At 46.4% G+C, this 26,565-nt stretch overlaps 1 protein-coding gene across 2 annotated transcripts in view; it reads left to right on the top strand.

The window, feature by feature from the left end:
• The window catches only part of VIPAS39 (VPS33B interacting protein, apical-basolateral polarity regulator, spe-39 homolog), a 309,783-nt gene extending 294,674 nt beyond the window's left edge, over positions 1-15,109 (top strand). For both annotated transcript variants that reach the window (XM_086937557.1, XM_086937558.1), the window contains exons 18-20: positions 3,761-3,850; positions 11,115-11,219; positions 14,983-15,109. In XM_086937557.1, the coding sequence (XP_086793683.1) occupies positions 3,761-3,850; positions 11,115-11,219; positions 14,983-15,003 (216 nt within the window). In that variant the 3' untranslated portion in view covers positions 15,004-15,109. The remainder of the gene's footprint in view (positions 1-3,760; positions 3,851-11,114; positions 11,220-14,982) is intronic.
• Positions 15,110-26,565: the final 11,456 nt, after the last annotated feature.

Raw genomic sequence — 26,565 nt, 5'->3', positions numbered from 1 at the left:
ACCTCACACCTCCCCAGGGTCACTATTGAATCTTCTCCATTGGCTTCCTATCCCCCAGAGAATAAAGTTCAAGCTCTGGTGCTTTGCTCACAGAGCCGTTTTTGGCACATGCCCGAGCTATATGGTGGATAAGTTCAAACTATATTGTCAGAACCGGTGTCTCAGATCGCAAGGCAAAGGGCTGCTGGTGGTACCTCGTTTGATGAAAATTCGATCTGGAGGATAAACGGTTGCCTATCTGGCCCCAAAACATTGAAATTCCTTGCCGGAGGAGTTGCGTAAATGTTCTAGTTTCCCTCACTTCAGAAAACTGCTGAAAACTGAATTATTCAAGGCTTGAGCTATGGAAATCTGTACCTGGCTAATCTGTTTTCTATGCTAGCACGGAGATACCCCTTCAGGGGTGATTCCTGCGCTTTACAAATTCTCTACTTACATACATGTATATCTACATTACTAAAACAAAAAAAAGACTGTTTATTCCAGGGCAGAAAGTTGAGACTCAAATACATAACTGGTCCTATAACAATAATAACAGTGTTGGGAGCTGATGTTGAAGAGATAGGATTTCAACAGATGTTCATTAAACCACTAAGGACACTACAGGGTAAGGATTAAACGAAGAAGAAATGTGGATGAGTTCCACTTCTCGGTAGGTAAGTGACATTACACTTTTTCCACGTTCTAAGCTTTGTTTTTCCCTCGAAAGGCTTGATGGTATTAGATTATTCAGGGTCAGCACTACTTTAGTCCGGAATTAAATATCATGGGCCTGGTTATTAATGAAAATGCATATAATAGGCAAATCGTATGCTTTAGTCCTAAAAAATACTGCTTAACAGCACTTTCCTTGGCTAAAATAAAGGCAACCTTGTACATTCTGTAGATCCGGGACCAGATGTAATTAATTTGTTCACATCGGTGTTGAATGCTGCACTCAATAACCTCTGCTCACCACGCAGATGTCACAAACTCAACCAAACTTCTCCTGGAGGTCCTATTTCTCAAACCCTTTGTTGCTATAATGGGTGGATGAAAAACAATAACACTTTGGTGGAAGGTTGTGTCACCTACACGCACCAAGATAGTTCTGATTCTTTTCTTTGAGGATTTCTACAACGACAAACAAATGTCCCACTCCAGACTGTTGGTGTATCAAAACATAATACACTTTATTTATATTTTAACCTATGAATTAAAATGGAGAAGCACAGAAATGGAAGAGGCGTTACAAAAGTCAGTTACCTTTGAAAGCAATTCCTGCTGCTGCTCAGTTCAAGTCTTTAGAGGTTTATTCCACACAGCTTCACTAGGCTGAACAGTTGCTTGTCCCTTGAGGACCAGAAGTCTATTCCAAGTCCAAACACAGGATTTTCTCTGTGTCCTATGACGTACCTACACATGCGGTGACATTTTCTCTCTCTTCAGCCCTCCAGCTTGTGGGCTCTCAAGAACTGCTCTTGCCTGAGCTGGTCTGGTTTCAGTGGTCTCCAAGACTAGTCAAATGAATGTTCACTCACGGAAGATTGGAGCTACCCATCTCCCCTCAGGAAAAGCTGCCATATACCATCATAATGAACTGCCAAAACATTTTCTGCTTCGCTCTGCATAAGGTTACAACTTCATTAAACAAAGGTTTGCTTACGCTGATGTGTAGAGAAATTAAATATATAGGCATACACAATGTGGGACTTAGCAGTATTGATCAACTGAACAACTGCGGGGCTGTGTCATCCTCGTTTAGCGCACATACTGAAGTCTTGACCCCTGTGTTCAATATTTTGCCCATAGGCAAGGCGCACCAACCTAAAACCTGGATAGATTTGAGGGGGTGCTGACCCAGGCTTGCCTGATGGGACCAGATCAGTTTTTTGTTGTTGCACATGACGACTCTCTTACCCCAGGTCCTTTGTCTGTATCGCTGTTCCACAAACAGTTTTCTAAAGAAGATACAGTACCTCACAAAGAGTCAAAGTAATAATTCAGTATACTCGTATCTCATTCTGCTCAATTAGAATTCAACAAATAGTACCTACTTCTGGGGGCCCAGGATTCTCTACAAGGTGTGTCTGTTCTTGCAAATTTTAACAAACAATATTTTTAATGTGATAGTTCTAGTCAAGTAAGAAGAAGTCTATTCATTACGAGTGGCCCAACTGGTTATCCAAAAATGATCGCACCTTTAAAAATCTGATGTCTATTACAAGTTGTGCCCTTTAAAAAACGCAGTACCGTGTGGATTTTAGGGCCAGATGTACGATCGTTGTTTTTGCGGTTGCCAGCGGGTAATTGGCTTCTTTGCGACTGCAAAATAGACCTGTGGAATGTACAAACCATATTTTGCGAGTCTGTAACCTATTACTGTCTCACAAAATAGGGTTTGCGACCCGCTATTAGGAAGGGGCGTGCCAAGGGCGCCCATTCCTAATAGCAAGTCGCACTTCTATGTACAATTGTTTTACGACTGCAAATGCAGTCGCGAAACACTCGCAGTTTACCACCTATTTCAAAAAGGTGGAAAGCCACTCGCAAATGAGAAAGCCCTTTGTGACTGGCAACACACATATTATTTTTAAGAGCAGGCAGAGGCCCCATGAACCCCATCCTACTTTAAAAAAATGAACAGAAACGTTTCATTTTTCTTTTTTAAATGCATCCCGTTTTTCTTTAAGGATAACTGGCTACATTAAAATTGTAAAACTGCTTAATTTAAAAAGCAGACACACACATAGTGGTCTGCTGACCCCAGCAGGCCACCATCCCTGTGAGTGCTGGCCATTCCCAATGAGGTCGCAAATTACGACCTGCCTCATGAATAATAATGAGGCAGGTCATTTGCCAGCCCATTGGGAATCGCAAACAGTGTCTGAGACACTGTTGTACATTCCATTTTGCGAGTCGCAAATCGACGCAATTTGCCAGTCGCAAAATGGAATGGTCGTACATCTGGCCCTTGGTGCTTTGTGCACCATAATCTACATGTACCAGTATTTACCAGGCATTTTCCCCCAGTAACATTTGACAGGGTTCACCTGCCAAAATTTACCTGAGGAAGATTGTGGGTGATGTAATTATCCCACAACTTTTAATTCTGATCTTTGTGCAGACAGTAGTGCCTTTGGTTGAAAATCATGCTGTTGGAGAGATAACCAAGCACTTATGGCACATAGTAAGGAGTTTCTTATGGTAGATAAGAAAATGGTGATTCCTACATAGACCTATGCTGCATATATGAGGTCATACTCATGTTGGACCTGTATGTGATGCAGAATTTATGATGAATTTGTTTCTTTGCTCAATGCTCATCCCAGTCAGAAAAACAACATTAATCCACTTAAAAGAATGATAAATAAATTCAATTTATTTTTAACACTATCATAGTAGAATACTAGTTTCCTGTAGTGTGTATGCACAGAACAATGAATGGCTGATTTGCACAGTTCACTAAAACTGTAATCTTAATTCTTCTTTAAATAGAAAAGCCTTAAAGCGGATCGTTTGCTCACAATTTATTTTAGATTCTGGCCTTAAAAACTTAGTTCAACTCTAAAGCTCTAGTTCGGTGAAATGTGGTGGGAACTATTCTCGCAAGCCATATCTGACTTAACATGATGCATTGAATTCTTTCAGAGGTCAGATACTCAACAAGTCACTGTGCCATGGTTAGGTCAAGTGCACCGTGTTGCCGTTAATATTAATCACTTTGTTCAGTTGCAATTTCCCCTGTCGGGCTTAAACATGTGTTTTATCTTCTCTTCAGGTTCTCCAGGACTATGTGCAGCTGGTGGAAGACGTTGACATGAGACTGACTCTTGCCACAAAATATAAGTGCCACAACGTTGTCATTGAGGTGAGTGCTGAGAAGGGCATCAGCAATGCATAAGTGTGGATAGTGATGGGTCGCCTGTTGGCCTCTGGCGCATAACTAATTGTAACACTTGGGGCTAGAGGAGGAGAGTTACAGTGCGTTAACAAGAAGTTAGTGATATAAATGTGCTATATATTGCAAGAGGAATGTCTCTTTTATAATAAAAAGGAGTTTCTCCTTCTCTGAGAACCATGTGAAACTGGTGTACAGATTTTTATTTTAGCTGAACTCACGTGTGTGCAGAAGCCTCGGCTGCCCATGGTAATGTGAGGCTCAAAACCTATTCTTTGACCAGGAGAGGCACACAACGCGTGCCCTCATGGTGGCTATTGGACAGATGTCCATGCACTGAGTGTATCTCATGTAGCGATGGTGGCAGTGAACCGTGATTTCCAAATCAGTTGTGTGACCAGGCCTGTTTTTTGTTTCACGGAAGGGCTAATTTAGTGACTCTTCTTATGAAAAGTTCTGCTATTAGCCAGTACATTGCACTGACATCTCGTTTGCATGTTGAGTGTATGTGTTTGCATTAAGTGCTTAGCAATGTGTGATAGTAGGACACTGTGCTGTGTGAGTTTGAGTGTTTGGGCCAGTACAATCTATTTTTGATGTCCCTGGGTTAGCACGGTACAAGATGGAGAGTGAGAACAGCTTCCCTAGACAGTGGAAGTGTTCCTATTTTTGGAGGGAGGAGAGGCTGAAGAAGGAGTGGATGGAGACACTGCTACCTTTAGAAATCTAAAGTGAACCTAATTAGGAAAGGGTTGCAGATTAGTTTTTCCTGAGCACTGCTATTTGATAGATGCTATGAGCAACAGCTTCTGTTGTCCAGGGTGAGGACATTTCTAGGCAGGCCCCTGCTCTTTGGGTCTTTGACCACAGCTTCAGTAAAGCTGATGGCCTCCAAGCATGGGCGTCCGCAGGGGAGGGCAAGGGGGTGCGCTTGCCCCCCCCTGGATCGCCGGTCCCATTCCTTTTATCCTTAATGTTCATGATTACAGCAAGCCGTTCCCCAGCGAGAAGCCCCAGGAGTTTAAATGTTCTCTCACTTGGGGCCTCTCGCACTTCTATCTGAACTCTAGAGGCTGCAGCAGCCCCTCCCCAGACTTTGGACAGGCCCATTGTCATTCTGTCTGCTGCTGATCACCACATAAAGAATGACAATGGGCCGTCTGCCTTTAACTTGCCTTGAAGGCGAGTGATTAAGTAACAATGTTGCCCCCCCTTGGAAGGTGAGTGACGAAGTTAGAATGTTGCCCCCCCCCCCCCCCCCTGGAAAAATTTCTGCGGACGCCCATGCCTCCAAGTAGAAACAAATCACACTCCTTTGTGCCCACGATTTGTATACTCATGCTTGGAGCCATCCCCATTGCTACCTGCTATGAGTATCATCACTTTGTACAAAGGCTGTCTTAGGAGCAGGCTGAAAATGATGTTTGAAAGAGAACCAAATTTTGATGCCTCAGGCATCCCTTGTCTGGAAAATGTGTATTAACGTGAGATCCAAACCACCCCACTTTGTTTTAGTCCCAAGTTCTTGTTTACCAAGGAAGGGACTGCTCTGTACAGTACTCGAAGAGCTGCTGCTGTTTGCCTAACAGGTGCTGGCCTATAACTTGAACTTTGTACTTCCTGCTGGAAGATCGAAGGGTCTGCCTGAAGTGCCTAGACCTCTGCCTGTCTGCTGAGAGCAGGAAGGAGCAGGATGAGAAACTATCCAGAAGGAGGAGCCCAGGCGAATCTAGCATCTGGAGCACCGAGAACTGGAGCTGTCACTGCTGATAAGGCATTGAATGATGTTGTGTTTTTGTGCCAAAGTGGGAAGATCCAGTTGAGCTTGAGGCGACAATTTTCAAAAGTCTTTCCTTGCAGATAACTCCGCTTGGAGTCCGCTTCTTTCAAATCTGAACCCCTTTCTGCAGTCAGCCAGTAAGGCTGTGGTTGCCAAAGACTTTGGCTGCTGTAGAGAACTGCTTCACTAATTTTGTCCTACAAAGCCTGTCCCAAGGAGAAGCTGCTGTTGTGGATCACCCAAGACATGAGCCATTACCATGAGTGCGGGAAATTAACTGCATTTCTTTGCACTGCTGTATTGATAACCAGCAGGTAAATGAGGGGCTTATCCCACACCTGGGACAAGAGATTAACATGTGTAAAAAAAAAAAAGCCTTCTGTGCATCCTGGAGACTTTTGTGTAAGACATTTAACTGAGTTGCATTTAACCTGTGAGAGATTTTAGCATTATCTTCACTGTGAGTGTGGGTGTAGCGCCTTACTGTTAAACAAATTTGGATTACAACCCTGTATTACGTTTGTAAGGAAATGCATCTTTTTGTATGGTCACCCCCAAGCTTTTCGACTGATGCAGCTGATTTTTCATATCTGAGAGTGCCCTGAGGCCTCCTAACCAGACCTCAGTGACAGTGCCCTGACCCTAAAGTGTACGTCAAATTGGCTGTACCCAATTGACAATGGCTAAGTTATCTGTAAGTCCCTAGTAAATGGTACCCTGGTACCCCAGACATGTCAGTTAGAGGGATGCCCCAGGGCTTGCAGCACTGGTTGTGCCACCCTGGAGCTCCCCCAAGTAAAATGAGCCACTGCAGACGAGGAGAGCAGTCCTGCACAGCTGACCTGACTTTGCCATTAAAAGCAATAGCAACACCACCACTTCCCCCGTACATGTGTGCCAGTCAGCCCTCTGGCAGGCCGACTGAATCATAAAGGCAGCATGCAACAAATGACACACGCAGGACATATGTTCTGACAGTAAAACCTGCAAAACTACTGTTTTAATGTGGAATGACTTACACGCTCAGTTTGTAAATGAATGAAATGAAATGAAATGAAAATTGCACTTGTATAGCGCATAGCTACCCGGAGGCCTCGCAGCGCTTGTGAATGATTACTTAGTGCGGGCTTGGGGTAGATTAGCAGGTGTTAGCAAACAGGTGCGTTTTCAGGGCCTTCCTGAAGGACATGTGATTGTTGTGTTCCCGAAGAGAGAGCGGGAGAGAGTTCCAAAGTCTCGCCGCCGTATGAGAGAAAGAGCGGCCTCCCCAGCGAGCTTTCTTGATTTTGACGGACGTTGCCAGCTGGAGGGTGCAAGAGCGAAGAGAACGGGACGGAACATATGGCGTGACCATAGGGTGTAGAATTACAGGGCCCGTTCGATGGAACGATTTGTGTAAAATACACATGGCTTTAAATTGCACTCTTGCCGCCACAGGGAGCCAATGGAGCTCCCTCAGGGCGTTCTTAGCTGACTGCCAGCGGGGGATGTTGTAGAGTAGGCGCGCCGCACTGTTTTGTGTGATTTGGAGCTTCTGAGTAACGGAGATGGGGGCTCCCATATAAAGAGCATTCCCATAGTCCAGGCGGGAGAGTATCAGGGCCTGGACCATAACCCATCTCGCCTGGAATGGGAGCAAAGGGAGCACCTTCCGCAGCATCCTCATTAGCCCAAAACAGGTGGCGGCCGTCTTGGTAGCCTGGACCGAAAAATCGAGTGCTCTATCGAGCCAGATCCCAAGGCTCTTTATCTGGGACTTGGGGACGGGGAAGGAGCCTAAACATGGAGGCCAGATGGATGCAAAGGCAGAGGGAGAAGGGTTGCCCAGTAAGATGATGTCTGTCTTCTCCCCATTAAGCTTTAAGCAGGAAGATTGCATCCATCTGGCGACAGCCTCTAGACAGGGGCCTAAGGTGGGGGACGATCCCTCAGAGTGGTCTAGAGAGACCACCAATTGGGTGTCGTCTGCGTAGGTGACGATACGCACACCAAAGGGATGGACTATCCTGTCTAGAGGTTCCATGTAGGCATTAAAAAGGGTAGGACTTAGGGAAGAGCCCTGGGGAACCCCGCACCTAAGTGGGTGTTTGGGAGACACCACTTCACCCTCAAAGACTTGAAAAAAACGCTCATCCAGGAAGGATGTCAGCCATTCTAGGGCCGCGCCCGACACGCCCATGCCCGCCAAACGATGTAATAACGTGGCATGGTTAACCGTGTCGAACGCGGCGCTGAGGTCTAGTAGAATGATGGCGACTTTTCCTCCCCGATCCAGCACGGCTCTCGCTTCTTCCGTTACCGCAAGGAGGGCGGTTTCGGTTCCGTGCTGAGGACGGAAGCCTGTCTGAGAGGCACGCAATAGACTATTGGACTCTAAATAGTCCATTAGGATGTTATTCACGTGCCTCTCAAGCAATTTACTCAGCCACGGAAGAAGAGAGATGGGGCGATAGTTTGCCCAGTTGCTCTGGTCGAGGTTGGTTTTTTTTAACAAAGCCTTCACCATCGCACATTTCCAAGATGGTGGAACAGATTTGGAAGAAATGGACGCGTTAAGAACGTCTAAGATGACTGGACGAACGACGTCCAAGACCTTGATGAGGGTCTGAGGAGGTGCTGGGTCATTGGGAGAGCCAGAAGTGATCTTAGGGATCAGTTTGTCTAGTCCAGGGGTGTCGAGAAGTGGGATTTCCTCCAGCTTACAAGGAACAGAGGAATCAGAGGTGATGAGGAATTTTGGATCGTCCATGGTGTTGTTAAATGAGGAGTATATGGCCTGAATTTTTTGAGAAAAAAAGACGGCCAGATCATTACAACGGTTTTGGGCGCCTTCAGCAGAGGGACGCTCAACCGGAGGCGAAATAAGGGATTTAGCGATTTTGAAAATTTCCCTGGGGGCATTCGCCGCCGCATTGATTTTCCCTTCATAAAAAAGAATTTGTGCTGTTTTCATCTCCATTTTGTAGTTTTTTATGGCAGCCCTATACTCAGCTTTTTTTGGTTGAGAATAGTCCTGCCTCCAGGCTCTCTCAAGTTTTCGGCAGGCTAATTTCCTGAGTCTAAGGGCAGGTGTATACCATGGGGCAACTTTGGGTCTTCTTATAGTATTGCAAGCATGTTCGGGAAGGACCTGGTCGAGGGTACTGGAAATCCAATGGTTAAAATTATTAGTTGCCTTACTAGGATTGGTTGCCCTTGCAGGAGGATTTTTGGCGAGGGCCACTTCCCAGTCAGGCAAGGGAAGAGAGGGCCATTTCCTGCTTCGATGCTTGGTAGTGTTCTGAGAGGAGGGGGAGGGGTTAGTACACCAAGTGAAGGGAATTAAAAAATGGTCGGTCCAGGGTAGAGGAATCGGAGTCTCCACCAAGAGGTTATCTATGTTGCTGTAAATGTGGTCAAGAAGATGACCTTTGTTGTGCGTAGCATGAAAGCCCTTCTGGCATAAATCCATGGCTTGCAGGTTGGAACAGAGATTGTTAGCCGATGAATTATAGGGGTCGTCTAAATGTAGATTAATATCACCAAGCAGAGTGAGATTGGAAGAGGTCAGGACGACGCTTGCGACAAGATCTACTATCTTGGTAATAAAATTATTGAGGGGACCAGGTGGGCGGTATGCTAGGATGCCCGAAAAAGTAGTAGTGGGAGAAAGTTCTAGCGAGAAGTGGAGACTCTCACAAACAGGTGTGGTGGTAGGAGTGACACGGCACTTGTAACCGTCTCTGTATATAATAGCCAGTCCACCACCTCTCCCAGTCTGGCGGTCTGATCGTTTTAGTGTATACCCTTGGGGAGTGACCCATACAGCCGTAGGGTCTTTATCTAGCTGGAGCCAGGTTTCTGTTAGAAACAGGGCATCAGGGTTAAGTTCTTCAATTAACATGTACAGCTCGGTGAAGTGTTTCGGTAAAGACCGACAATTAAGGAGAAACATTCTCCATTTATGTCCAAAGGAAATAAATACAGGGTACATGCTGACTCCTCAGTTGTGCTTACTCCTGAACAGTGCGACCAAAGTGAACAATCCAAGATGTGAAAAATCTTGTTAAATGAAGCCCGACTATTATCTCAAGTCCAAATTAATGTAACTTGTTGTAGTGTGCAGCTTTAGCAAGGCTGCCACATTGTTGACTGTAAAACTCTTGTGCTTTTCCGGGCACACATAGAGCCTGCTTCACAAGACAGCCTTCTGCCCTCCTTGAGAGAGGTGCTAACAACTCTCAGGAAGGAGCACAATGAGGGATTGCAGGCCAGGGAGGTGTCACCTTCCTCCTGCAGGAAGCTACTTGGGTGTTACCCGCAAAAGGCAGGTTTCATAGGCGAAGCTGCCTTTGAAGGTCAGATGTGTAACATTAGGAGGGCTGCCCTATTGTTGAGATAGACAGAGTGGCACAGGAAGCAAAGGGGGGAAACCAATTGCCAAACGGTTTTTCTTGGGGGCTTGAATTCCTGAGATAGCCACACAGCCAGGGTTGGGCTAAGGAGGTCTGAACACCGAGAGAGGGGCCTTGCCATCTTGGGAGTGGGTAGAATGGTGCATCCTGTGATAGCCAGATTCCACACTCCACATGAAGTGGTCATCAGGTGGGAGGGAACCTGCTAGTACATTGGCCACCAACTCCATCCTGCCCTTAGGGCACTTTCCGAGCATAAAGAGGGCACCCCTGCCAGCCAGACCTCAGATCTAGACCGACAAATAATTTTCTGTAAGCAAATCCAGGATGAACTGATCATAGTAGTCTTCAAAAATCTAGTTCATGGTGAGGCAATCTGAGTAGCCTCTATCTTTATTTAATATAATGCAAGGTGAAAGAGCAATTGTTTTTTGTAATCTAAATTGTTTATGTATGTGCATTTGTATGTGGGTTTTTAATATTATGATCCTAGTCGGTAGGCAGCAGGGGTCTGTAGAGGCTCAAAAACAAAGGAATAAGTTCAAAGGGTGTAGCATTGCTTGGTTCTAAGAGGGTAAGATGTATTGAGATATAGCATTATTTAAAGGAGTTTGTGTTCAAGTGTTTCCGAAATTGAAGAAGGCTTGAGGCAGTCCTGCATGGGGGACCAATATGCCAGATCCCGGGTGCACAGATGGAGTGTGTTTCCAGTTTCTATTCTTGTTTGCCCTTCTCGGTATCCATTGGTGTTGTCCTATGTGAAGGTGTGCTGAAAACCACGTACACAGGTCGGATGCGAGCTGTAATAGCTTTGTATATAAAGCAGCTGGTCTGTAGAATGACCGCTCCGGCAGCAAGAGCTAATGAAGTTCAATGCATGGCTAGGTCAGTGGCTAATGGTGGTTTCCTGGTTGACTGCCAATCAGTAACAAAATAACTCACAGCAGGTACAAGGCTTTTAGGGAAGACTTTCTAATTTTCTGTATATTACACTACTCCATACTGTTTATTTGATTTATAGGTGTAGGGCCTAGTTAATTATGCATGTCTTTCTCATCAGACATACAAAGATCTGAAGGATCGACATCAGCTCATGGTGTACCGGTGTAAGGTGGACAGGAACTCTCCAGAAGAGGAGAAAATCGACATACTTCTAAAAAACACGGTATGTGAGAGTGTATTTATTGAGTTTTTCTCGACAACTCATTCCTTAAACACACACTATGATATATGGTGCATTCTAATCATTCACACTGAATTCCATAAAAGTGCGAGAATCAACTGGTTAGGTTTCTCTCACTCATTGATACACACATTGTTTTAAAACAAATTTTATTGACAAAAATACCACAGCCTCAAGTTACATTCATTATGGCGTACAGGTACAGTGGTTAGCAGGATGCTTTCGGAAGTCCAGCATACTAAGTGAAAGTATAGCAAAATGTTGAATGAGGACTCCGTGTAGATCGGCCATCAAAGAGGACTCCATTGTACCCCACAACTCCCAAATCAGCATTCTGTCTCCATGAGGGTACTCAAAGGACAAGGGTATAACAATGAATTGGGGGATCCATCGGAAGAGGGAGGAAGGGTTAGGAGGGGGGAGACATGTCCTAATTAAAACACGTCTTATGGCAAGTGGGTGTAATCCTAAGGCAGAGGTTTGGTCTTATTGCACACTACTGTGACAGGGAGTGTCGGGGTGAGCAATGGAGGGAATTTCACAGGGAGGGAGAGATAGGGGGTTCCCGGTCAAAATGTTGAGTAATGCGGCCATGGGAGGTGCTTTAGGACAGCAACGAAGGCCTTTGGCTTCCTCCCTGTGTAATGCGGTCACCTCTTCCCTGCACACAACTGCAACTCTCTAAGACATGCCAGTTGGGGGGTTGCGCTTTGTGCAGCCGCATGGTTATGGCGCGATTCACCAGGGCCAGATTGATGAAGCAGGCTGCCGTCTTATACTTCTTTTGGCACTTGTAGATACCCAAGGCACACGCCTCTCAATTATCCAGAAGAGGGCGTCCTGTGTTTTGGATGCGGCTGATGTGAGTGGGGTCCATGTGGAGATCGCTTAGTTAGTTTGTGTGGGTGGGTTAAGGTTTTTGAGGTTGACATGCATGGGTTGTTGGTCGAAGTTATTGTAGATGGTGTCTTATCTTGCTGTGCAAATAGTCCGATAGGGTGTCGCAGAGTTCGTGGGAAGTGCAGATAGTGTTCTCTGTACCAGGTGGGTTGGAAAATAATTATTTAACTATGTTGAAGAGTTCCTTCATGTGGTTGGTGCTTTTTCGATGCTGTTCATGAGGGCTGCTCTATTGGTGGCCTTGATTCGTTGGTGGTAGTTATTGAGGGCTGATTTGTAGGTGGTTCTGCCATAGGTGTTTTTGGTCATACACCATTGTTTCGCTAGTCGTTTGTAGTTGTGGTTGATGGTTTTGAGTTCTGGGTATACCAGCTTGTCTTGAGGTTTTGTTGGTTTTGTCTGGCTTCATAGGGGCTACTCTATCTTCTCATTTGGTGATCCAGATAGAGAAGTTCTGGACGGTCTTCTCTAGGTCTGACTTGGCTTCTCGTTGGATGGTGCTGAGGGCCTGTGTCCACTGGGTCTCAATCATGATGCTCCAACTGCAGTGAGAGGAGCTGGGGCCTTGATGGCATTTCCCTGGGCGCCTGAGATGGTGAAGTGGACAATAGCGTGGTCGGTCCAGGTGAGATCTATGGCGTGGCTGTATTTGACTCTGTCGCTGGATGTGAAGATCAGGTTCAGTGTGTGTGTCCTGCCTTGTGTGTGGGGGTCGGTGACCAGTTGGTGAGACGGATGTTGTTCATGCTCTCCAGGAGGGTGGTGATGTTGACGTTGTTGGGTACGTCAAGGTGGATGTTGAGGTTGCTGAGTAGGATGTAATGTTTGAAGTCGATGGCTGTGGGGGGGCGATGGCATTTCAGAAGGTGGGTATAGGTCCAAGGGGTCAAGAAGCAATGGTGCCTCTAATGGTCATCTTAGTGACGATTAATAGTTGGAAGTTGAGGTGTTCCATGATAGGTGTGGGGTCGTCCTTGGTGGCAGTGCATCAGATGGCGATGTCTCATCCAAATATTTTTTGTGCGGTCTTGTTGTATTATCTATTAAGGAGAGAGCCTAGGATGTGGGTTGTTGTGTCAAATCATTTTCTGAATCCGATCTGGATTGCTGGGACCAGATTGTACCTGTAAGACCACTCTATGAGGTCAGCTAGGATTTACGATGTGTAGTATTTTGCTTCAGTGTCCATTAGTGCTATTAGCCTATAGCTGGCTGGGTTGGAACGGTCCCCACCTTTAGAGACTCGATTTATTATTTAACCTCCCCAACTCTTTGGAATGATGCCAGAAAGCTCAGCTTCTTTCCATGTGGCAGATAGTGGATTTTCCCAGTACTGGGGGGAGCAATTTGAAAATGGCCTGTTGGAAACCGTTGGGACGGGGTGCTCTATCTCTTCTCCCCATAATTATTACTTTTTTAATCTCATCTGGTGAGTAAAATTGCTGCATTACGTTGTCAGAGATTTTATTGAGACCTTTATTTCTTGCGTCTTTAGTATTATTTGCAGCATTTTTTTTAATTTTTCTCCCATTTTCGGTCCCTCCCGCTGTGTCCCCCCACTTCTCTATTCTTGTGTATTTTTGTAATAATAGCACAACCCTTTTCGTCCCTTGGAAGACTTGAACATTCAGCTGTCTCTGCTGTTTCAGCCCAGCGCCAACTATCAGACATCTTGGTCAGGTAGTCGAACCATATTTCCTCCGGCACATTTGAGTTATTTATTACTTTATTGGGTCTCTCAAGACCGTTTACACTGTCGCCCAGAATGACCTAGAATTGACTTTCTTAGTTCCCTTTTTAGACTTTGGCATTTGAGGGAGAGGCCTGTAGCGCCCTTATTTGCTAGTCCCTTATTGTTTGTACTCTACAAAACATGACTGATTTACACGTTCGCATCAATAGGCATGTGTGCCAACAGTGAAGGACATGCAGATTCTGTCCCAAAACCACCCTGTCATAAAAGCCTTGTTGTAAATAGACTTACAACCCCTAGTAGTCAAAAACTGGAGGGCCAGAGACGTTAAGCCGGCTGAGGCTGCCAGCGTCCAGCTGCACCTGCCGTGCTCAACTCTGGGGCCCTTCAGCATGCTCCACTGTGAGGGGAAGTTTCCCATACTGGGAGATCTCCCAGCACGGTCTTCAACCAGTGGGAATACCATAGTTAAAGATCCGTCTTGAGATCTCATTTGTAGGGGTGGGTTTCTGCAGAGGGACTGCCTATGTCCATTTGCAGACCTGCAGATGCTGCTGGACAAAGGAGCAACAGTACAAGGAATGTCACCAGACCACACTCCGTGCCCGAATGGCCGGTGTGCCTTTAAAGCTCTACAATTGGAAGGGGACACAGGAGACTATGATGCATCCTATTGCTCTTTCATTGGCTGCCCCAGGACGGCAGTTTTGGTGAGCAGGCCTGAACAGGAGTGTTGCTCTTTTTCCATTTTGAAAGATGCAAGGACTAGCACAATGGCCTCTAGAATCCTGCCCGGGGTCTATTTCCCCAGTCTTGCTTTTAGTTCTAGGGGGTTTGGACTTTTTTTTCACAAGGAGGTAATCTGTGCCTATATAGTGCTACTGTTGTGCTCCCCATTGCTGAGGCGTGTGCCGAAAATGAGGAAATGAGGGCTAGGTCGCTCCCCACCTTAACCATAAGGTGTATGATTTCAGAGCAGAGCCATCTGTTTGCCTATTGAAAAGCTTTATAAATCATCACCATATCATAGAAAGTATTGCCCAATCACTGCAGGCTTGGAAAAAAGAACAATGTACATTATGTTGATGTTCATTATGTTGATGTTCTAAAGTCATCTATTTATAAACATGCATTTTTCTTTCTTTTAAACAGCAAATACGGTGGAAGAACTAACCAGAGCTTCTAATGTGTGTAAAGAAGGGTATCTAATTCCAAGAGTGTATGGAAACGTGTTCCCACAGAGCCAAGATTCAACAATAAAAATGTTTTCTTAAATAAATGCCAATGTATGTGCATCTCTGAAGCCCTGTGGTTCGGGTGATTGGATACATATGACTCATCATTGCTTCATTTATGCAGCAAGGATCTGCTCCCACTAAAGGAACAACGAAATACAAACAAGAGGAAAGTGACTCTTGGATATGATCTAGAGGCACTTGACACCTGGATAGAGACATTTCCTTTGCCAGTCTAGTCGGAGGTCATTGATGGAGGACCACGTGGTACGTCCTCAGAGAAGCAACTAGACACTCCTGTGAGGTTAGAATGGGTAACAGTTGTTAGTCTGATTAATCTCATGGGATTATAAGTGGCCAGATCCATCCCCCTTCAGGAAAATGTAACGACGGTGGTCAGGTTGAGTTCCATGGGGGACTTAACTAATAGCCACTTTACACCACACAGAAGGGGTATATCTGAAAGAAACACGTTAGTATTAGATTCCTTACCTAAGAATATACCCAGGCGTCAGACTGGATCCTGAAAGTTTTCGTCAGCAGTACCCCATCGCGTCGGTAGGCATCGTCTTCTGGCTCCGGGTCCGTCGTCTGCGTCGTGATCGCCGGATTGACGTCGCTGGAGTACTTAGACGCCGCCCTCGCGCACTGGTGTCCGTTCTTCTTTTTTCCGCGCCAGCAAGCGCAGACCTGGGAAGAGTATGTACCCTTAGTAATTTTTTTACTAACTTTTTGGACTTTTTGTCTATCTTTTTCAAGTTGACTCGGCTCCTGGTGCCGGTAGAGATGCCCGGTTTCAAGCTGTGCGACGCCTGTCACCAACTGATGTCGGTTACCGACCCCCACACCCGGTGTCTCTACTGCTTGGAGGCCGACCACGATGACAAGTCGTGCCCCGACTGCTGGGGTTCTCCATCAACGTGCCGAAGTCGCACCTGATTCCCTCTCAGAAGCTCCTCTTCATCGGAGCGGTCTGGACTCGGCGCAGTTTCTGGCTTATCCTCCCGAGCAGCGGATATTCAGGCTCTGATTCCGATCTTTCAGTCTTTATCCCAAATTTCGGTCAGTACGACCCTACGGCTCCTCCTGCATCCTGCTGGTGCATCACGCCAGGTGGCGGATGCGGGCTCTGCAGTGGGACCTGAAGTTCCAGTGGGCACAGCATCAGGGCAACCTGTCCGACCACGTCCTGATCTCTTAGGACACTGCGAGACAGTTGCAGTGGTGGCTCACAGACCATGATTGGATCAGTGGCAGATCCCTCTCCCTTCCTCAACCGGAGCACACTGTGGTGACGGATGCGTCCCTCCTAGGATGGTGGGACCATGGGAGAGGCGGAGATCAGAGGCCTCTGGTCTCGGGTGGAGGCCCGTCTCCATATCAACCTTCTGGAGCTGCGTGCGATCCGACTTGCCCTGAAGGCATTCCTTCCCTCTGTCCGGGGATGTGTCGTGCAGGTGTTCACAGACAGCACCACCGCCATGTGGTATTGCAACAAACAGGGCGGTGTAGAGTCGTGAACCCTTTGTCAGGAAGCGCTGCGCCTCTAGACATGGCTGGAACATCAGGGCATCACCCTGATAATTCAACACCTGGCAGGTTCCCTGAACGCCAGGGCGGACAAACTCAGCCGTCAGTGATTGATGGATCACGAGTGGTGTCTGAACTCTGACGTGGCGCTAGGTCTCTTTCAACAGTGGGGAGAGCCTTGGTTAGATCTATTCGCCACTGAAGAGATCGCGCAATGTCATCAGTTCTGCACGTTGGAATTTCCAAGGCGGCACTCGCTCGGAGACGCTTTTCGTCGCGAGTGGAGCTGCGGTCTGTTGTACACCTTTCGCCTATACCACTTCTGCACAGAGTGCTGAAGAAGATCCGGCGCGACCGGGCCCAAGTTATCCTTGTGGCTCCGGACTGGGCACGAAGGTACTGGTATCCCGAGCTACTCAGTATGTCAATCGATCCCCCAATTCGTCTGCCTCTTCAGGAGGACCTTCTGTCGCAGCAACAGGGCACGGTCCCCCACCCGAACCTATCCAGCCTCCACCTACATGCGTGGAGATTGAGCGGCGACAGTTGATGCCATTTGACTTGCCTCCTGAAGTCTGTGATGTCATTCTGGCAGCCAGGTGTCCCTCCACAAAAACGGTATACGCCTGCAGGTGGGACAAATTTGTGGCATGGTGAACAGCAAAGGCTGTGGATCAACTTTCTGCCCCTCTTTCAGAGGTTCTCCTCTTTCTTCTTTCCCAGCCGCTCCATAACTGCCCTTTACGTCTTCTGACTCTAAAGACTGCTTTCCTGGTTGCCATCACCTCTGCCAGAAGAATGAGTGAGCTCCAGGCTTTCCTCTAAGCCTCCTTTCTTCTCTGTCCAGCCGGACAAAGTTGTTCTAAGGACTCGTCCTTCTTTTCTACCCAAGGTGGTTACTGCCTTTCACATCGGACAGACCATTACCTTGCCCACCTTCTTTTCGCCTCCACATCCCTCAAAAGAGGAGGAGAGGCTCCACCGTCTGGACCAAAATGTGCGCTCTCTTTTTACCTGAACCGCACACAACAGTTCCGGGTGGACGACCAACTCTTTGTTGGCTACATGGGCGCTAAGAAGGGACGGGCGATGCACAAGCGGACCATCTCTCGGTGGGTTGTTTTGTGCATCAAGATCTGTTATTCCTTGGCTAAAAAGGAACCTCCTAAGGGGCTGCGCGCCCATTCCACTCGGGCGACAGCGGCTACTACTGCCTTGGGACTAGGAGTCCCTTTGCAGGACATTTGTCAGGCAGCTACGTGGGCCTCGCTGCACACGTTTGCCATGCATTACTGCCTGGACAGCCAAGTCCGGAGAGATGGCTTCTTTGGGCGTTCCGTTCTCCAGGACTTCCTGGTGTGATTTTGGTTTGCAGACCCACCACCAGGGTTGGTATTGCTGGGGTATCTATTCTAAGGTAAGGAATCTAATACTACCATGTTTGTTTCAGATGCACAAGCTACTTACCTTCGGTAGCGATATATCTGTAAGAAACATTAGTTAGTGTTAGATTCCTTACCGCTCCACCCATCCTCCCCATTCTGCGAACCGATATCTAGGGTTAAGGAATTTCCCTGTCAGGGCCCTATTTTCATGGCACCAGTGTCGGTTTCTTGCATGGCTCTGCGTTCCTGGCGTGGATAGCTATGTACCAAACTGATGTCAGTGCGCAAGTGCGGCCTTTAAGTACTCCAGTGCCATTTCGGTGATCACGACGACGACGACGGACACGGAGCCGCAAGACTACGCCTACCGACTCTCAGGGGTACTGCTGACCAAAACTTTCCAGATCCAGTCTGACACCTGGGGATTCTCTAAGGTAAGGAATTTAACACTAACTAATGTTTCTTACAGATATATCCTTACCGAAGGTAAGTAACTTGTGCAATGTGCATGAAGTAATAGACACTCCTTAGCACAAAACAACCATGTTCCCACAGACATGATCTCAATATGGAACTTTCACAAACACTTTTCAGCATCTGTACTGCTACGTTCTGCACAAGTTTGAGCTCAGCATTCAAGTGGTCCCATTCTGCTCCAGCCTAATATGCCATATCTGTTTTAGCACCTGGGTACCCGTATTCTGAAGTAACTGGTACTGACTAATACGCAGTGGCAGCTGGCAACTATAAGCGAGTGGAGAGGCAAGTAAATGGGTGGTGGGTGGGTGCAGTAAAAAAATGTTGAAAAAAAGTCAAAATTAAAGTTACTTACTGTGTTTGCGCAGACACGTCCTCCTCTCTCCAGTACTCGTCCTCTTCTCCTCCTCACGTCTAGGGCCCCAGCTAACTCACTTAACCAATCCTAGTGCTGCTCTCATGCTGTTAACCAGCATGAGAAAAGCACCAGGATTGGAGGGAGCATCCTCTCTCGGCGCTCCCAAGGACACTGGAGTCCTATGCTTTCTCTCAACCCAGCTGTCCTTAGCTGGGTTGAGAGGTTAAAAGTGTGGATGTTAGGCTGCCCATCACAAGACAGCCGATCAAAGTGACATACGCACCACTGCTGCCACTCAGCAGGCCCCACCCTGTCCTGTGACATTTCTGGGGGCATTGTAGTGGGACAACGCTCCTCCGTTCTAATGGAGGAGCCACCCCTGCTAATACGCCACATTTGCTGTTCCACATTCTCTAAACTAATAGCTTTCTCACAAATCCAAACAAAAGCTCTACATACAGGGCTTTCATATATATGGTGCACATCGGAACAAAGGTTTGTCTAACCACTCTAGAGCAAGCTTGCAAGAGTGAAGCAAAATTCAGAGCAGTCAGTGAATATGATCACCATTGTAGTACACAGCAAACATACATTTACTCTTTAATCGAAACATGATTGGAGGTGAGACACAGGAATGTGTCCTTAATTATCGGTCCTTGATCTGTTAATCTGACGAGCCAAAAAAACGTTCCTTGGCCCTATGTAATGTACTGGGCGCTTATAAAACCCACTCTTACCGACAAGGGCGCCCTGGTGCTAGTGTTAACATTGGAGTTTAAACAATAATGTGTGATATAGTAAAGCAATTAAAACATGCCATCGTCCGTGAAGAACCGCTTCTTCAGAGCCTTCCTAAATGGGAGGAGCTAAGTAATGGGACGTAATCTGAGATGGGTTTCAAATTTCACAGTCACTCCCGTCTGCCTCAGCCACAATACTACCTGAATGAGGCAGGCTGCACGCGTGAGCTTTCAGCATCCGAAGTCAGTGGCGGCTGGTGACATTTGAAAGTGGTGGGCCAGAAACTCGGCAGCATACTGCACCGAGAAAATTTTGAAAAAATAGTGAAAAAATGGTGCCACCTTAATGCCACTGGTACAGCACCTTTTGCAAATCCACACTTGTAGTTCAGTCCCTTCTGCAGAAACATGCTGCTACGAGCCAACTAACCCCACTTGTATGACTGTCGCCTAATGTGGCCATTTTCAAAACTTGCCTGCGACTGTGAAATCTCCCCACTTGACCAAATTCTGGGATCCTATCCAAAGCATTTTAATACACTGAGCATTATTTTGATTGATTGTTAGATTAAAGTGCACCTTGGATAAATTCAGTTTGGGATGTGCTCTAAATAGAAAAAACACTCTTGCGTATCAATTACTAAACAACAAGGTTGCTCCACTTAGCACAACATTGGCTTGTGTATACTGTACATGAAGAGCTGACATATCTAGGCTCACTCAAAGCATAATGTCAGGGCATGGGGGCCCATGTTCAAAAGCTTAATTTTAATATTTGTTAATGCCGGGAGGACAAACGAATGTAAAACAGAAGCATTCAAAAATAAAAAAAACAATTTGAAATAGTATATTTTTACATGATATTTGCTGTCATTTACATGCTAAAACCTTTGATGGCGAGACTCGTTGTTTTAGCTCTTAGAAGTCAGGCCACACTAATGGCTAGGCTCGACCCCATGAATTGCTGGCTAGCCCAGTTCTAATAGCCCCCAACACACTAATATTGGACTGTTCCAATTTGCCAACATGGGGCTAAATCCCCAAACATTTCATGTTACAGGATACACAGGTGTGTACATCCACCTTTGGCATCTAATAGTTCTGGAGATAGACAGGATCATTCAGACAGTCTTCTGGTTGAGAAGGACTCCTCTAGTAGCTGTGCAAATGGCATCAGACCCGTACTATACACATGAATGCTCGATGGGCCCATCCCAGAATACTAGTATTAGTCTTTAATCCATGAATACCCCTCACCCACTGATGTGCGGCCCACCTCTCCCTTCCATCTCAGCCTCATGTACTGTTTGTACGTTTATATGCATGCCTAGTTATGCGTTTGCCCTCTGTTAAAAAGTAACTGATCACATGTCTTCTGCTGCAGCAACTTTGTTTTTGGAACCCCCAAATGCACATTACAATGAAATCCAACTGATCACAGCTTCAAAAAACAAGCCTTTATTGCTATCAAAATTATTTCATGTACAATGCTCAAATTATCAAATTATCAAATTGCGGCTGGCAAAATTCTAGTGCTAATATGCGGCATTATACAGATGACTTTCCGAAAGAAAAAAGCAGCCGGTAGTTTGCACGCGCGTTGCCTTCAACCTTTACTTAACACTGTCGGCAGAAGACAGGCACATTCAATCTGAGAATCTGACACCTTCGGGTAAAGTTCGCGCTATATAAAATCGAATAAATAAATAAATAAATGTAGGCCTCGCTTTGCTTTGGTGCACTGAGAATGTGTATGCAGCCCGCAGTGTGTTCCACTGACAATGTTCTTCACAGCCCTCAGAGAGCACGACATTCAGTGCACTGATCCTTCGTGGGGCCATCAGACAGTGCACGGCGCAAACGTTTTGAGAGCACGGTGGCCGGGGCCTATTTTCTAATGCATTTTTTAATAGTGCTTTGGATACCCACACACATGCTATGCCTGAGGCCTGCTGCACTAAATGGGCCTGCACTGCAGGGCGACAGGTCGGACAGGAGAGAGGTTTCTTTTATGCATCCCCCCTTTTGTTACATTGCACAGCCCAGCAAAGCCCACGCAGCCTCCCTGAAACCCTGAGCGCGTGACAGCAAGTAGTTTATCTGTGTACATTTTGACCATTTGGTATTAAATTGGTCCGCTCTGTTTTACCCGGGCACTCCTCGCCAGTGCTTAGATAGTAATTACGCAGAAAAAGTAATTGAAAAGTTGGGTATTAGCACACACAAAACGGGCGCGCAAACATGTGTGCCTATGACGCCCCCACCCCCTTATTTCCGGCAGCCTGTACATTGGATTCCAAAGACACCCTGAGTGACGGAGGCTGCCATCTGCGCCAAGGTGCTCTGTGCCCGAATGTACACCTAGAGAATGAATCCATGTAAGGATGTCTGAAGGGTAGAGGCCTGGCTGGGTGGTCCTTGACAGGATGTGCAGGTCACAGCTGATGTCAGCAGCGAACACTTAGCCTGCCGCCGTCGTGCAGGACATATAGAACATTGTTTTTTTCACAAATTAGTCCCAGGACTACAAACGTGGGAGAAAAGTGCGAAAAGGGGGGAGACATTGAGACAAGTGCAACTAGAGTGTAAAATGTGAATTCTGGGGTGGTTGTACAGTGTACATACAAGTAGTACTGTAATAAGATAATAATGTTGCACTTACATTAATTTGCCATACGATACGACGAGTGAGTCAGGACAGGAGTCAGTCACCGTCACGCACTTGGATCAACTGGTCTGTCTCAGTGGTCACCTAGTCTGGAGTTCAACGTCGTCTTCTAGAACCTTCCTTCGACTTTCAGTTGCTCACGCGCGGTCACGTCACTGTAGCTTATGGCCAATCACCTCAACTTGGCTTGATATAGCCATATGTGATTGGCCATTACTGAACTAGCAGCAAACACCCAGGCGCGGCACCCCATGATCCTGACCCCTGCTCTACTCAGCCAATCCTGGCGCAGGCTTAACAGCGCCACTGCGCCAGGATTGGACTACGAGCAGGAGAAAAACTGCCCATATTGAAACCGGGGCCCCGGGTCCCTGCCATGTCTCTCAGTGCTACAGGGGGGGGGGGGCGAGGTTTATTCGGTACTACGCATGCGCAGGCCAGTCTCAATTATGAGCACTCCTGGCTGTTACATGCGTAGCTAGTCACCCTGACCCCGCTGCAGGTGCTTACGCTCTGGCTGCCTGCCTGTGTGCGCTGTCAATCACAATCACTCTCTGCCGCAGCCCCGCCCCCCACGGCCCACTTCCATACGCAATGCCCGATTCTGTCGGGCTCGTCCCGGCCCTGTAGCGCTGTGCGCTCTGATTTATTGTAAACACAAAAGGAACTTTAAATAAAAATACTCATACTGTAAATATGTTGCTGGCACCAGCGGCGGGCGTCCATGGCTAGTGGGGCAACGCCCCAACGCCCCCAATGGACGCACCGCCTGGATATAGGAAAACAAGATAACGGCTTAAAGATACACGCCCAGGGGGGTGAGCACGAGATTTCAGCTATGAATGTTGATAGCCAGCCTTTACAACAGGATAGAAGGCTTACGAAATAAATGTGACGCGGTGGAAGACCATCCCCTGAGGAAGGAACTGTTTATGTTCCGAAATGCATTGGGCACAAGCATTGAACAGAATATTATTTTGTAAATGAATTATTGTGTTTTAACACATGTATATAACACATACATAGTGATTCGATGTACAAATATTATTGAAGAAAATGAAATGTTATGTACATTTGAGGTGATTTTTTGAGTTTAAAATGCTTTCAAAACTGGAATAAAACTGTTAGACGTTGAAAAAGTGTATGTTTACATTGTGGTGTTATCACCAAGTGAATTGTGCGCAGAAAAATCAAGTCTCAGTACTTGTGGCTCAATGGTTAGAGCGGCAGACCCTGATGCAGAGGTCTAGCCCGGGACCAGGGTTCAATTCCCCGCCTCGGCGGGTCTTGGGCTCAGAATTCCACGAACCTGATAATTCTCGCCTTGGTGCCTATTCTAATTATAGAGTCCCACTCTGCAACTCTGGGCAATAGCTTGCTTAATCTCCACAACGGCCCCCACAACGCCAAGGATGCCTGGCCTCCACCTTGGGGGTGCCCAGGAGTGGACGCCTCACAGGGAAAGCCAGGACGGATTCCACAGCGGTATTCGTACAAGCGCCTTGAGACCCTTGCGGGTGAGTCGTGCGCTATACAAGTATCAATTTTTTATAACTAGGCTTTTTTATAGCAAGGGTTGACAGCTCTTGCTTGTTGCAGCACCCCATATTACTAAGGAATGGAAAGGAGTATTCAGGAGTGCACTCCCTAATATCATATAAGTTATATCATACAATCATGACATACTTTTCCAGTTTCAGCTTCTTGGCGGCGCTGGAGGGACAGCACGATTTGTGTGTCATCCCCATAAGATGTCAGTTGCAACCCAAACTATCTTATCAGGGCTGCCAGAGGGGACACACACACGTTAAGAAGTGCAGGGCTGAGGGATGACCCCTGTGGCCCCCCACAAGTAAGGGAAAAAGGCCTTGACCGATCTTTCTCCATATCCACTGTTTGGATTCTGTTGGTGAGGAAGGATTTCAGGAGATTCCAGGCACTGCCTTGAACACCCACTTCTGACAAACGGTCCAATACCTCATGATGAATCGTAACGAAGGCAGCTGAGAGATTCAACATGATCAATATCACGGCTCCTCCCTGGTCCAAGGCCCCTCTTAGTTCTGCCGTAGATTTAATCAAGGCCATCTCTGTGCTATGTTCAGCACGAAAGCCATTTTGAGTAGGATCCAGCAGGCTGTTAGTCAGGAGAAAAGTGATAAGTTGGACGTTCATAGCTTTCTCCAGCATTTTTGCCGGCAATGGGAGACACGAGATGGGCCTAAAGTTACTTGGTTTCTTGGGATCCAGGTTCAGTTTTTTAAGCAAATGGAGAATAGATGCTATTTTTTAAGCTCTGAGGAACTGGCCCAAGTTAAGAATGGTATTAAACAAGGGGTAAGGGCTGCCCCAATGATGTCAGGGATTTGTTTAATCACCGACACCGTTGTTACCTGAAAGGTGATGCTGTGTCTCAATTTAGTCACTATCCCAACAAGCCTCATAACAGATAGAACATAGGCTGTTTTTCTCCTTTTTACCTTAAAGGTCCCCCAATTTAGAATGGTGGTCACAATCTGAGTACCAGGGTTAGATATCCTGGCTCCCAACTCTGAACACTTGTAGAGATAGAGGGCAAGTGACACTGCATGAACAGCAGTGATGAAGTAATTCTAATGTCAGTTTGCAGCCTACTATGGATGCTTCAGTCCGGTTTCTGCACATCCAAGTCTATCATTTCGATATACATGACCAGTACGCCAAAATCACCTGAAAGATCCCTATGTGTGTGCTGACATAAAGATAACACGTACTCCTCTTTAGATGACATAAATTTAAAAAATTTAATGGAGTAAAATGATAGTAACAAACGTGTACACAACACATAAAGTAATGAAGCAGTATGAATAATCTGTTTAAAATTAACTAATTAAATTACAACATTTCAAAAGCCAGTGCTTTGCCTCTACGCAGAACGTGTGCCAATTTGGCTGTTTACATTTGAATGTAAAAAATTTGAAAATTAGCTATGCATACAAAAAACTAGAAACAAAATGTTCGATAATTTAAACAGATGATCAAATAAGCATTAAATGTGTTGCACTGTTGTGTTTTATACTGGTTGTTTAAATAAATATGTAGTTGACAAATTTCTGAAAGGTAAGAGGTGTTTAAATATGATCGTATTCTGCATCGGGAAGCAAATGTGAGGAAAGTGACCCTCACCTTGCCATTCTTGCACATGGAACAAAAAAGTCCCGAATTCAGGAGCACGTCAGATGTGCAGGGAGAGTGAAATCGTATTTAACTGGTACTTGTACTCCATCTCTGGTGTCTCGCTATTCTGCTAACATTGCTAGTTTGACTATTCTTAACATCCTTTAAGACTCTGTCTATACATGCTATGATACCTTGTGGCTATTGATTATGACATCTCCTTATAATGATGCACTTGGACATTGATACACTTGTGAATGTCTATGTTATCATTAGGTCTCGCCTTTTCCATTGGAAAATGGCGAGAATTCAAGTGCTCGATCGAGTAGTCAAACCACTGCAGTTTCGACTGCAGTTTCTTCACAGTGCATGTGACCACAAGCCTCTCGTGAACGAGCCCAGCCAGCCCAGCCTCCCTCACACAGCTTCTCCCAGCCATATGGTTGTTCGAGTTGCCCACCCCCTCCCTCTCCAGCGCCTGCCTTCCTTGACTCGCATTAGATCATCAGAGGCAGCCCAGCCCCCTCTCCCTATGGGCAGCCCACCCCCTCCCTCTCCAACGCCTGCCTTCTCTCTCTGCGTACTTGCTCCAAATTAAGTGGTTAATTGGGCCGCTTTGATTTCCAGTTTACTTCAAACTTCTATCACCCGTGTGCATAGGTGATTTCACACAATCTCTGTTAATCTCAGCAGAGCGTTTTTGACTTGGTTCATTTACACAAATAGCCCACTTCTGCTGCTGCACCAGGTATGACTATCTTGCCACAACCAAACCTATCCGCCACCAGTCTTCCTTTAACATCTAACCCATGTTTAACAATCTTTAAATAAAAAACATAACATACAGCCTAACACTGGCTGCTTGGCTATAATTCGTAATCCATAAGCATCAAACTATTTTATAAGTAACTGACTCAGTCCTAGCCTTACCAGCCCTTCACACCAGAATGCACTCTGACAGGCATCTGTTGCTTCCCCAGCGTCTCGGCCTCACTTCTCCTCCCCCCTAATTACATCTCGCTTTCACTTGAAAGGGACCGCCAATGCTTGTTTCATTAGCTCCCCATCTCTCATTCTCTCATCTTCCCCCTCGTCCCTCCCCCCCACCGGGTCTCTTCTTTCCTTTTAAGAAGGCCCGCAGTTCACTAATGGAAATGTGGCATTGCATGGCATTTTAAACATTTTG

The sequence above is a fragment of the Lissotriton vulgaris genome, chromosome 9 (assembly GCF_964263255.1).
Source record: "Lissotriton vulgaris chromosome 9, aLisVul1.2, whole genome shotgun sequence".
Taxonomy (NCBI): domain Eukaryota; kingdom Metazoa; phylum Chordata; class Amphibia; order Caudata; family Salamandridae; genus Lissotriton; species Lissotriton vulgaris.
Note: the sequence above shows the minus strand (reverse complement) of the source record. Positions and strands in the feature narration are given on the sequence as shown.